Source organism: Meles meles, chromosome 3 (assembly GCF_922984935.1).
Source record: "Meles meles chromosome 3, mMelMel3.1 paternal haplotype, whole genome shotgun sequence".
Lineage (NCBI taxonomy): Eukaryota > Metazoa > Chordata > Mammalia > Carnivora > Mustelidae > Meles > Meles meles.
Window position 1 is genome coordinate 143,631,574 of NC_060068.1, and position 12,354 is coordinate 143,643,927.

At 48.6% G+C, this 12,354-nt stretch overlaps 1 protein-coding gene across 1 annotated transcript in view; it reads left to right on the forward strand.

Moving 5' to 3' along the window:
• Positions 1-12,354, forward strand: part of LOC123939285 (chondroitin sulfate proteoglycan 4-like) — a 68,661-nt gene that overhangs the window by 3,632 nt on the left and 52,675 nt on the right. Inside the window, exons 2-3 of the mRNA XM_046001173.1 lie at positions 938-1,017; positions 1,315-1,758. Coding sequence (XP_045857129.1) covers positions 938-1,017; positions 1,315-1,758 — 524 coding nt within the window. The remainder of the gene's footprint in view (positions 1-937; positions 1,018-1,314; positions 1,759-12,354) is intronic.

The window sequence follows — 12,354 nt, forward strand, 5'->3', positions numbered from 1 at the left end:
AGTGTCTCTAGTACCGAAGCTGGGATCTGCACACAGATCTCTTAAAGCACCAGGCCTGTGTTCATCTGCACACAGATCTCTTAAAGCACCAGGCCTGTGTTCTTAACATTTGAATAAAGCCTCCTTGGTGCACACCAGGGCCTCTCTGGGGAATCTGGTTTGGCACCACCCATATTTTAAATTTATGTGCATCCCTGAGGCTGCCAGGAGAAATTCTGCACCCCTGGTCCAGTCGGAGCTGAACTGGCTTCTCAGTCTCAGGCACACTTATGTGAGCTCCAACGCTTTGGTAGGACAGAGGCAGCCAGAAGTGGGGGGCAGGAAAGGGGCAAGAAGTAGGAAGCAGTTCCCCTAGAGATGCAGGGCTAGGCGGCCAGGAGAAAGGGGGGAGGGAGGTGCTCAGCAGGCCAAACACCTCTGCTCCCAAGTAAAACAAATTACAGATTGCTGACAAAAAGGTCAAAATTGGATTCTGTGCTTAAACACACACACACCACAAAACCCCACTTCACTACAGAACTGAAAAAGGAGAGGAAGGGGATATGAAGTCATCCTTCATTTTTTTTTTTTTTTAAAAGATTTATTTATTTGACAGATAGAGATTACAAGTAGGCAGAGAGGCAGGCAGAGAGAGAGAGAGGAGGAAGCAGGTTCTGCGCTAAGCAGAGAGCCTGATGCGGGGCTCGATCCCAGGACTCTGGGATCATGACCTGAGCTGAAGGCAGAGGCTTTAACCCGCTGAGCCACCCAGGCGCCCCTCATCCTTCATTTTATCAGGAATACACAGTCACTCGCATTGATTGCCCTTGTAACCCTTTTGTTAGCATTTTGTCAAACCCCAGCGTTGCAGAGAGCACAGCCCCGGAAACTCATGGGAAAGAGAAGTTGATCTAGAAGACCCTTGGCGCTCTTACTGGTCAAATCCTGTTCTTGTCAGATCCTGGTCCTGTCCATTTTACCAGAAACCTCATACCTGGGTGGAGGTTCTTCCTGTGAACGTGTGGCCCAAACCACAAGGTGAGTTTTTGCACACACCACCCTTGGGCCTTGATTAATTCCTCTGACAGAGGCTCCAAAAAATCCAATGAAAAAACCTGGGGGACCGTCCTTTAAATACAAACGAGGTTCACATTTGATAAGGAATGACTACGTCATCTTATCACCGCCCACTCCGAGTCGTTCATCCAACACATATTTGCCGATGCCAAGGCGCAGAGTATACACTGGACACACGGCAAAAGGCAGAACAAACCGCCCCCCGCCCTCAGCCGGGTCTGGGGAACTAGCCCACCTCCTCCATTAGTCCTTCCCCAGCCTCTCTTTGTCACCACCTCCTGCTGGCCCATGTCACCTTACCGCACCTGTCGCCCGGTCGAGCGGGGGCCACGTACCCTTTGCCCTCGGCGCCTCGTTGGGCGCCTGTCCCCCCACCGCCCTGGCCCGGTTTTGCCCGCGGCCTAGGAGAAGAAGGCCCGGCCCGGGCGGGCGCTGGTGGCGCGCAACAGCTGCGGGTCGTAAATGGCTCTCCCCGCCCCGGCCCAGCCCCCCGCGCTGGCTGGAGGCGGCGCCCCCTGGCCGGGCTGCGGGCCCGGGCCGCGGGGTGGAGAGGGGCCGGCGCAGGTAGCTGGGCCGCCGCCCGGGAGCGAGCGCGGGCGCGGGGCCGCCGTGGCGGGATGGGGCGGCTCGGGGCCCGGCGGCTCGGGGCCCGCCGCCTCGTCCTGCTCGCCGCCTGCCTGGGGCTCTGCAGGGCACTCAGAGGTACGCGCCCAACTTCCCCTCCCCGTCCCCTCCCCGGCCGCGCCGCGCCCGCCAGCGGAGGGTGGGGGCCCTCCCGGGACTCCAGGGGGCCCCAGGAAGCCGCGCGGCGACCCCGACTCGAGCTCTGGGGCCGGACGTTCCTGGGCTGGGCGGCGGGGAGGAGACTGTTCGGCCCCGCGCGGGGGTGTGGGCACCGCCGCGTGAAACTTCCAGCCACCTCCCCCCCCAACACACACACACACACACACACACACACACACCCGCGCGAGGCCCGCCCCTCCAGTTCCCGGGAGCCCAGGGGAGTCCCGGGGTGGGAGCCCCTCCCGAGCTTCGCAGGGCCCTCGCCGCCGACCGGGGGTTTCGGAGCTGGACTCCGGGGTGCACTCCCAGCAGAGCGAACGAATCCCGCCGCCCTCCCTTCCGAGCCTGTGCAGCTCTGCGCCTTGCCTGGCTGCGGGGACCCGCCGGCCCGTGGGGCCTTAAACTCGTCCCGAAATTCTTTGGTTGCTGGCCTGGCCTGTTGTTCTAGAAGTACCTCCACAAGTTCACCTACATTTTCTGGACCTCAGTCACTGGAAATGCTTTGCATTTCCATGGCGCTTTCCAGGAGTGAAGGATTACTAATAAGAGCTAATTATTGGGACTTTTTACACAACCAGTCCTGCACTTGGGCCTTCTCGCCCTCCTTGGCTCCTTGTAATTTAGTGTAGTTCAATGAAAGACTTCCTCTGAGACTTTTTAAAGATAAAACATTATAAATCAAAGGCCTTGTATCTCTTTGTAGGATTCGAATTAAAATTTGAATGCTTTTTTACTTCATTTTAGGCATAGAACAGACAAATAGTTCCATTGCAGCCTACACCACCTGGTGATTTCAAAGGAGCTTGGAGTCGTGTTCCAGCCAGGATGGAGTCAGTACTATGGACCCTTCACTCTTACCCAGTTGCTTGGGGTCTGACTGCAACACTCCCTCCCCCAACCCCCGTCCTGTGTGTGGGCTCTTCCAAGCTCCTTCTCCCATCTTCCACCCCCTTCCCTGATTCCTGCTTGGCCCTAAGGGTGGATTGGGCCCAGTACTGGAGGTCTGGGGCTGTGGTCTGAGGCTTTGATGTGGCTTTGAGAGGCAAGGTTCCAGTTGCAGAACAGGGAGATCTGGGAGTGCAAAGAGCGGTTTGATTGATCCAGTGGTCAGTGTAGGTTGATGGCCAAGTCCGTAATTTTGGAGTCGGATGGACTAGGGCTTCAACCCGGGTGCCATCTTGTGTCCTCAGACTGGCTTTGGGAAAGTCTTAGTTTTCCTTCTCTAGGTCTTAATTTTGCATCTGTGCAGTTGAAATACTTGACTTCTTCAGAGAGGCTTGAGTAAAATACTGTGTAAGATTTTCTTACCGCCAAACAACTGCTCAGTAATGTTCATTTCCCTCCTTTTCTACTCATTACCCTCTTTCCTCATCATCTGTGTGATTATGTCGGGTATGAGGCTAAGAGCCAATGGATTAGACACCCATGGAGGGGTACAGAATGCAGATAGGAAACACTTCTGGAATTCCATAGCATATACAGTAGTTCCCCCTTACCCACAGGAGATACATTCCAGGCCCCTCAGTGGATGCTGAAATCACGGATAGTACCGAACCCTTACATGTACTGTTTTTTTTTCTATAATACATACCTGTGAGAAAGTCTAATTTGTAAATTAGGCATAGTAAGAAAATAATTGTAAAAATAGACTGTATTAAAAGTTACATGAACGTGGTCTCACTCTCTCAAGATATTTTATTATACTGCATTCACCCGTCTCGTGGCGCTGTGAGATGTCTGTGTGATGAGACGAACCATGTGAATGACGAAGGCATTGTAACGTAGCTTTCGGCTGCCATTGACCTTCTGAAGATGTGTCAGAAGGAGGATCATCCACTTCTGGACCATGACTGACCATGGGTAAATGAAATCGTAGGTAAGGGAGGACTGTTGTATTTTTAACGTATTTCCTCACCCATGGCTCTAATGGCAACCCAAATACTGGATACTGTGGTCTCATCAAAAGCTACTTTGGGACACTTTGAAGAATATCTTCTTGAGTAGCTAGATGTGGGATCTGATTTTAAGTTTCCTTCTGACTTCTTTGGATGATTCAGCCTGTTGCTTTGAAGAAATCTAATTGTCAAACGTAGGTGAACTCTGCTCTGAGTCCTTGAGGGACTGATTGTGTCCTCAGCTTAGAGAGTCTTGCCACGGCAGGGAGCCACTTTGTCTGGTGAACAGATACTGTCTCAGTAAGAATAGACTTAGGGTTGACCCTCAGCATATCCCCATTTGCAAATCAAATATCAATCCTGCAATCACTAACTACTTTCTCAAGGTACATGTGCTCAGCACTAGACTCGCATTGTCAATAGTTCAACACTTTTTGACGACCTTCTTATCAGATCTCATTAGAATATTATTGCTTTGACCTTGGACCAGCACTGATGAAGACTTGCATAGAAAGAAGAGAAAGGCCAGCCCTTCCAGTACCTTTTGCCTTTACTGGTCCTCGAATTATTTCTCTCTATTTTTAATCTCTAGCTTATTTGAGGGAATTTTTAAAAGCAACTGATCCTGGTAGTGAGGATGTGTGTAGTTACAGTGAGATAACACAGCTGCAAGCCCAGTTGTCCAGGCAGACCAAGTGTGGTGCGTCAGTGAATGGGAAAGAGAGAGAGACATCGGTGTCCGTCTTTCTGTCCTGTAGAGTTCCCACTGCTCCTTCAGGGAGACTTGGTACCCAGCAGGTGAGACACATGCCTGGTCCCACCTGGGCAACTGAGGCAGGACAGCCATCAATCTGTAAATTAGAGCTGAATAAAGAATTCTTATTGTTCTAGAGTCTTATTTTTTTTTTAGATTAAGGCAGCCTGTGAATTTGTAATATTTTCTTCAGGTTCCACAGTGAATATCTTGGCACCCCACTTTGTCATTTCTTTCTTTTTTTACTTTTTTTTTTTCCCTCACCATGACCAGTGTGTCACTGTGAGCCAAGCAGCAGCTGGTGTGGCAGGAAGGGACTCAGCGTGGTGGCCCCAGCCCAGCCCCACTCACTACTCTTTACCTCTCCCCCACTGTGTAAATGGACAGGTCCCCTGCCAGTTCTTGCAGGGAAGCCTAAAAGTTCAGGTGTTCGATTAAAATCTCTTTTATTTAAAATACCATCATTTAATATTTTTAAAAATAGATCTGCACAGTCAATACAAAGCACAAACAAGACTCATAACTTCTACTTCTGGGGCCTTTCCCAATGCTTCTGCTTTATTCCCCTTCGTATTCCTGGCACATAGTCTAATACCTAGAAATGACAGGTGTCCAATAAATCCGAGGCCCTGAAGGACCCAATGTGCCTGGGGACTGTGGAAGGCAGAACAGTAGCTCCCCAGCAAGTTCATATCTTAATTCCCAGAACAGAGAATATGTTGCTTTACGTGGCAAAAGAGACTTCCCAGCTGTGATCCAATTAAGGATTTTTGAGATGAGGGGTTACCTTGTCTTATCCGTGTGGGCCGTAAGCAAACACAGGGCATTGTCAGAGGGAAAAGATGATATGTTGGAAGCAGAGGCTGGAATGATGTGACTGCTGGCTGGGGACACCAGCCAAGAAATGTGGCAGTCTTCTAGAAGTTGCAAAAGGCCAGGAGACAGATTTCTCCCCTCCAACTGCTAGAAACAAAAATGTAGCCCTGCAGACACCTTGATTTTAGCTCAGTGAAACCTATGTTTGGACTAGTCCCAAGAATGGTAAAGCAATAGATCGGTGTCATATTAAAGCATGACATTTGGGGTAGCTTTTTGCAGCAGCACGAGGAACTGAGGGGCAGGGGAGCAAACACTGTGCACGAGGGCCACATGCAGGACATCTAAGCTAGGGTGTGGGCTCTATGTCACTAAAGAGAGGGCTGTCAGCTCAACCAGCACCCAGCTAGGGGCCAGGACTGCCTCCCCGCTTCATTCTCCAGCGGTGCTAGGGGAAGCTAGGGAGCCTACAGGAATAGTTCCCCCTAGAGTGGTGTGGGATCCCCGTCTGCAGGAGTAAGGCAGAGAATGCTCCCCTGAGAGGAGCTCAGGGCAGGGCATGGGCTGGGTTCTCTTTGCAACCTGAGCAGTTGGCATAGAGATTCATGTTTGGGGAAGGAACAAAGAGTGAGAATGTGGTGAGTCCCATTCTACAAGAATTCCAGGGCCCCAGATTGCTCTGGCCCTACCTGCTGACCCAAAATTTGCATCGTCCTAGTGGCCCACGCGGCCTACTATCCACTCCTTCCCTGCCCTCTCCCATGGGGCCAGCAACAGGATTGGCCGAAAGATGTGGTGCCAGAGGCCCCTGTCACCCCCAAAGCCGACTAAGCAACTGCCCATCCTGCGGCCTTGGAGCCAATACCTCTTTGCTTACTGACTCTGCCACCTGAGTTTTGTGGGAGAGACTCTGAGGACGTCCCTTGTTGGGTTTGCTTTTAATGAACCAAGGAGTTTGGGCCTCTCAGGTGTGGTAAATGTTTATGGTAATGTTTATGGTAAATGTTATTTCACAGTTGGAAGTTTTCCTCTTTCTCAGAATGTTCTGGATGGTTAGATATCACTTGATAAATATTCAGCCTTGGTTTGATAAAGCATGCAACATCAGTGCCACAGTAAAACACTGTAGACGTTCCTGAGAGCAGATTTGTGAGGTGAAAGTGTGGCTTTTCTTTCCAAGAGCAGTGACTCGCCTCACAGGGTCAGTGTGAGGAAGAGCTGCCTTATAATGTTGACCCTCCTCGAGCACCTCAGCTCAGGACTTTGTATAATGCAAACGCTTTAGCAGAGAAGTTTGTTTTTGTGGTTTTGTATTTTAATTTTCAAAGTAAGCTTCTATACTTATGATATATCATCTTTAGAATATGTTTGGAAGAAAGACAATACATAAAAAGGTACAGTATAAAATTGTCCAAGATTGGATTATTATGAAAAGGCAGCTCTAGTTTTCAGGGAAAGCGGACGGTTCTGAAATCTCTTTTTTGGAAATACTTTCCTGATTAGTTTCTGTCTCACTCTGGCTTTGCTCTCACACAGTCACCAGGTCGACCTTTCTAAAATCCAGAACTGATATGGTCTCTTCCCCACTAAAAACCGTTATCTTCCCCGCTGTGTGCAGAATAAGCTACAACCTTCTTAGATGGTTTGACCCCACCCCATTCGTGGGTCCCTTCCAGTGGAGAATCTGGTTGGTCAGTCGGCTGTTTACTCCCCGAACGATCATTGAAAATTTCTCATCATATATGTGCCAACAAAACAAAGCAAAACAAAACCGAAACTTCTCTCTCAGTAAGTGGATACCCAGCCAGAAATTTGGAAAATCATCTAGATTGCCCCCTGACCTCTTCCCTTCCCTCCTAGACCGTCCAGCTTTTAAAATACCTCTTGAACCCACCTGCTTCTCCCCCTGCCTGCTTCCCTACTCCCTACCATGGCTTTGAGCCCATTTTCTGCACTTCAGCCAGAGTCATCTAAGTTGCAGTCTTGGCACGGCATTTCCCTATTTGATCCTCTTATGGCTCTCTGTGAGCTGAGTTTGAACCCTTCCGTTGGCTTCAAAAGTTGTCATTTATGGTGTGCTTCCTGGGTGCTGGACACTCTTGTAGGCACCTTGGACTGAGCAGTGACCAAGACTAGCCAAGCCTTCTGCCCTCAAAACCTCACATTCTCTTCGGGATGGTGTAGGATTGGAGCTGGGTAATAACCCAGGAAGCAAATGAAGACGGTAACTAGAGCTTATGATAAGAGCCTTGAAAGGAGTCACCAGTTTAAACTGACAGTTTGGGGGAGGCCTTTCAGTAGTCCCACCGTTTGCCGCCCCCCACCTAACTTTGCAGCACTCACCCTGGCTGCCCCGCCCCCGGGCTCCCTCCCCACACACACTGTGCTCAGCCAGACTGGACCTTTGGATCTTTACATTCCCTGGTCTCTTTCTCTCCTATCTCTCCCCTCGTTTCTCTCCTCTTGCTCACTTCTGTCCCTCACTAGGTCTTTCTGGAAGCCATTGTCTTGCTGCTGGAAACACCCTCAGTCCATCCAGCCCCTGGGCTAGGCCGAGAGCCTCTGCTGTGCTCTCCATTTCCCAGACACTCTAATTGCTTGATTGGCAGTCTATGTCATTCACCTTTCAGTCCCCATATTTGTGGTTTATTTGGCATATTTGTGGACAGCGGAAGTACGGGTTGGATGGGCCACTTAATCTGTCAGGGAGAGACACTATCTAGGCGCAGGGCTCCTTCCTTCTTACCCCAGAGGGGCCCCGAACAAGCCGCTGTTATACCAACTGCCCAATTAATATCGCTTGGGTTGGATATACTCTTCCTTCCGAGCAGCTTTCTCTTCGGAGAGACTGAAAACCCCCTTAGTCTCAGTAACTTCCTGCCTCCAACTCCCGATAGTACTTGGCACACAGTAGGTGCTCAAGAAATAGTAAACCAGAGTACTCCCAAACAAGCAAAACTGGAATCCAATAAACAAAAACAGGAAGTTGTAGTTTGGGGGGAAAATGGAAAGTATTTCTAAGGTAGATAAAATGAATCAAATACCTACTTCCCCCCCTCCAACACCCCGGGAGAAATGATAGAGAAATAGAAATGTTTATTTTTCCCTGAAAAGTCTTTTACCCACCTTATTGCCAAACTTTGGCTTCCATTCAACCATGTCACCTTTTACATAAGCACATAAAACCAGGAAGTTTTTCTGATTTTTGTTCACCTTGACTTGACCTACCCATATAATACTGAAATCACACCTTTTCCTTTGCTGTAGGTGGAGATCACCTTTCTTCTTCTAGGACCCAGTTTTTCTTGTGTTTGGATCGCCTTCTTATTGTTATTTTGAGGCACTTACTAGAAGCCACAAAATTTGAGATCCCTTTGGAGATCTGCGAGGACGCAACTGGCTTCAGGCTGTCAAACCAGAAGTTTTAAACCTGCTTCCTTGATTTTCCCCTGAGGCAATGGAAATTTCTAGCCACCAGCTGATCCTGGAATTAATTTAGTGCCAGGAAGGTGAACTGTGGGAAAATATAATATTACTTAGTCATTCTCAGCAGTAGATTTTATTATTTAGAAAACATTTCCTGGTTTTGAGAGCTTAACAATACAGCCTCTAAGTCAGTCAAAAATCAGAGTGAGGGGATTCAGTAACCGGAAAGCCAGGACCATATACACTAGGTAGGAGAGCTAGTGGGCTTATAAATGCTTGTTTCATCTTTTTTACTTTATTACTGCATTCTTGTTTTCCTGAATTTAATTATTAATGGCTGTTTTTTAGCTAGAGAAGTGTGCTTATACCTACCTGAGAAAGTTTGTAGAGATCGTAGTCATCTCTGTATCAGCTTCTATCTTGGTGAAAACAGGGAATCTGAGGTGGGGAATGCAGGGTTTGGGTCTTAGCTCTGTTTTGAACTACCTGTTGATGCTACATAAGTCCCTAAGCTTTTCTAGGCCTGAGTTCACTCAACTATAAAATGAGGGTCTCCTAGGTTAGTGTAGTTTGGTTCATTAAATACTTGCTTGCTACCTATCTTAGATTGGGTTCCCTAAAGAGAGCCGCACAAGCAGGGATTCTTGTGAAAGTAAAATGCTGAGTGAGGTGGCCAGGAGAGAGCTGGAAGGAAGGAAGGAAGGAAGCAGGATTGGGCAGGAGAAGAAACCAAGCAAAGATCTGGGTTTAACTGACCTAATCTTGGCCTAATCACAGAGAGAGCTCTAGGGTATGAATGGCAACACAGAGCTCTACATATTTTATACATCTGTTTCAGTCAGCCATTGGCTATACGTCCCCCTTTAGGGCAGGGGGTATAATTTCACTGAAATATCTGGATAGCACAGTGAAACAGCTGGAGGATGGTTATACCAGCTTGTTAAAAGGGATCTCAATGGGCTACTAACAGAACCTATTATACCACCTGTGGCCAGGCACTGTGCTAGGTATTAGAGAGGGGAAGAGAAACAGAGAGAGACTCACAGGAAACTCATGGACTATTCCAGAAGATTGATGAATAAGCAAGGCATTTCAGTACAACATGGTGAGTGCTGGAACAAAGGAATACGCAGAGTGTTGTAGGAACAGAGAAGCAGACAGTGCAGACTGGGTTCCTCGGGAAGCAGAATCTGAGATGGAGACAATCATGCAGGAGCCTTATCCAGGACTATTCTTAGGGACCGACATTTGTTCTCAGACCCATATATTATACCTCCTGGAGATACGGCAGGAGGTGTTTAAAGATCTTTAAAGACCATGTAAATATCTTTCTCTTCAAGTCTGGAGGACGAACCCTCACCCCACTAGAGTATCGCTTCTGCACTGGTGATTCAGCTGTACCTTCATCAGATTGTTCCAGCACTCTTTCGGGGCCTCAGCCTCTGCCGTGTAATAGATGATGGGACCAGTGGATCCTATGGTCTTGGGCCTGTTACCACACCTTCCTTGGAGTAAAGGACATGTCTTTGATTGATGTGATGTTATTTGGCTTCCCCTATTAGTGGATTAAACACTCCGTGAGCTCTTCATATAATGGTGCTGTCTGAGGCAAGAAAGGCACATAGATACCCAGAATATGTGGCTATTTTATTTTTTGAAATGAATCACTGTCCAGTCTAAAAAAGAAAGGATTTCACTGAAGTCAGCTCAACACCGAGCGGACAGTTGGTCTCTCTTCAAGGAATAGTAACATACTGGTGATGGGTGTTGGACTCTGTTGGAGGCCTGTTGGGCATTCAGCAGTAGCAGTAGCTAGGAAAGCCTCAGTAAGAGGGAGCCCAGACTGTTGGGTCTCCCTCCCTGGCACCATGGCTTCCTGCTGTGCCAGCCTATGGGGGGCAGAGGTCACCTGCATCAATACCAGACCTCCTTGTTCCTCCTCTTTCAATCTTTTGCATCCTGGGCTCTTGACCATCTGTTCAGGCCATTTGCCACACTCAATCAGTGTTTATTTATCTGAACCTCAGTCCACTTCTCTCTAGGTGTAAAGTGGATGATTAGGCATTCTATCCAAAGTTCTATCCACGTGGAGCATTTTTTCTTGCTGCTGTTTTTCATGGTCACCGCTAAGAGGAACCATGGTGCAGTTGGCGGCTGTTCTCATCAGGCTCTGTTAGATGAAGCTGATTCCCCGGTGAACCGTGCTCAGGTGTTCATTTCTCCATCAGCTGGTACCATGGGATTCGCCCATGCAACTATATGCGTGAGCTGAGGAAAGGTGCTGGCGCAAGAAGGGCGATGATGGGGGCGCCTGGGTGGCTCAGTGGGTTAAGCCGCTGCGTTCAGCTCAGGTCATGATCTCAGGGTCCTGGGATCGAGTCCCACGTCGGGCTCTCTGCTCAGCAGCGAGCCTGCTTCCCTCTCTCTCTCTGCCTGCCTCTCTGTCTACTTGTGATCTCTCTCTGTCAAATAAATAAATAAAATCTTAAAAAAAAAAAAAGGGTGATGATGGAGCTCTGGGCTGCCATCTTGAGCGCTCGCCTGTGCCTTCCGGTCCTATTTATGTTCAATCCCGGAAGTACCACTTTCATCCCTCTCATCCATCTGTCATGGTAATTCTGTCGTGTCTGTCTCACAGTGTGAGACAGAAAATGTCTTGCATTTTCTATGCATCTAGGAGCCACTTTAGCAGTGAGTTCACACCGTTTTTGGTAGTCTTTGCCAGGGTGTTATATCCAGTACCTTTGGAGAATTCCCCCAAATCTAAACTCTTCCTTATCCAGCTTCACGCTTTGCCCTCGTGATCAGGCACCCTCAGTCATATGTGTGTTCTGGAAGCTACCCGGAGTAGAATACACCTGAAGGGGTCCTACAGCTATGTTAGGGTCTAGTCCTTTTCCACCCCTATCAAGCCCAACATGTCCCCACACAGGTTCTGTTGTGACTTAACCTTTGTTTTTGGTCGAGTGGCCAGGAGGAGAGGTGGGGGTGTATCTTCAGAGGTCAAGTGCTGCTTGTGGGAAGAAGCCTCTGCATCCTTTTCCAGCCAAGGGCACGCCAGTTTTAATAGGGAAATAGGCCACTTCTGTAGGCTAAGAGGGTCCGGAGAGAACCAGGGACCCGAGGTATTTGAATACATCAACCCAGATGTCTCCAGTTCCTTATGTCAAGGTTCTGTTCTTTCCCAGCAATGATCTTAGCTTTGTCGGAGCTTACCTTCCACTGGTCTGCTGTAGGAAAGGGGAACTCTATATGCTACCACAGAAGCCCTCTTGCTTTCACACTTAATTGTCAGCTGATCTCTCCTAGCTTTTCCTTCTCTTTTTCCAAAGCTTTATTAAAATTTAGCAATAGACAGCCAATTTCATGTCTTCTTAGCTACTATTTGCCCTGTATCTTTCATGGCTTGATCTTTTATAGCTGAATAATGTGTTCCCTTCTCCTCTTATACTGGTTCACCACCAGTGGTGTAGGATTGGGTACATGGAGAAGTAGACTTGCAATTCAGTTTCAACAGAAGCTTGACCACCCTTCTTGAGAGTTCTGAAGAGAGACTGACCCATCACAGCTGTTTTGAGTTGGGGCAAGAGAACACTGAACCTTCGTACCCCCACGTCAAAACTG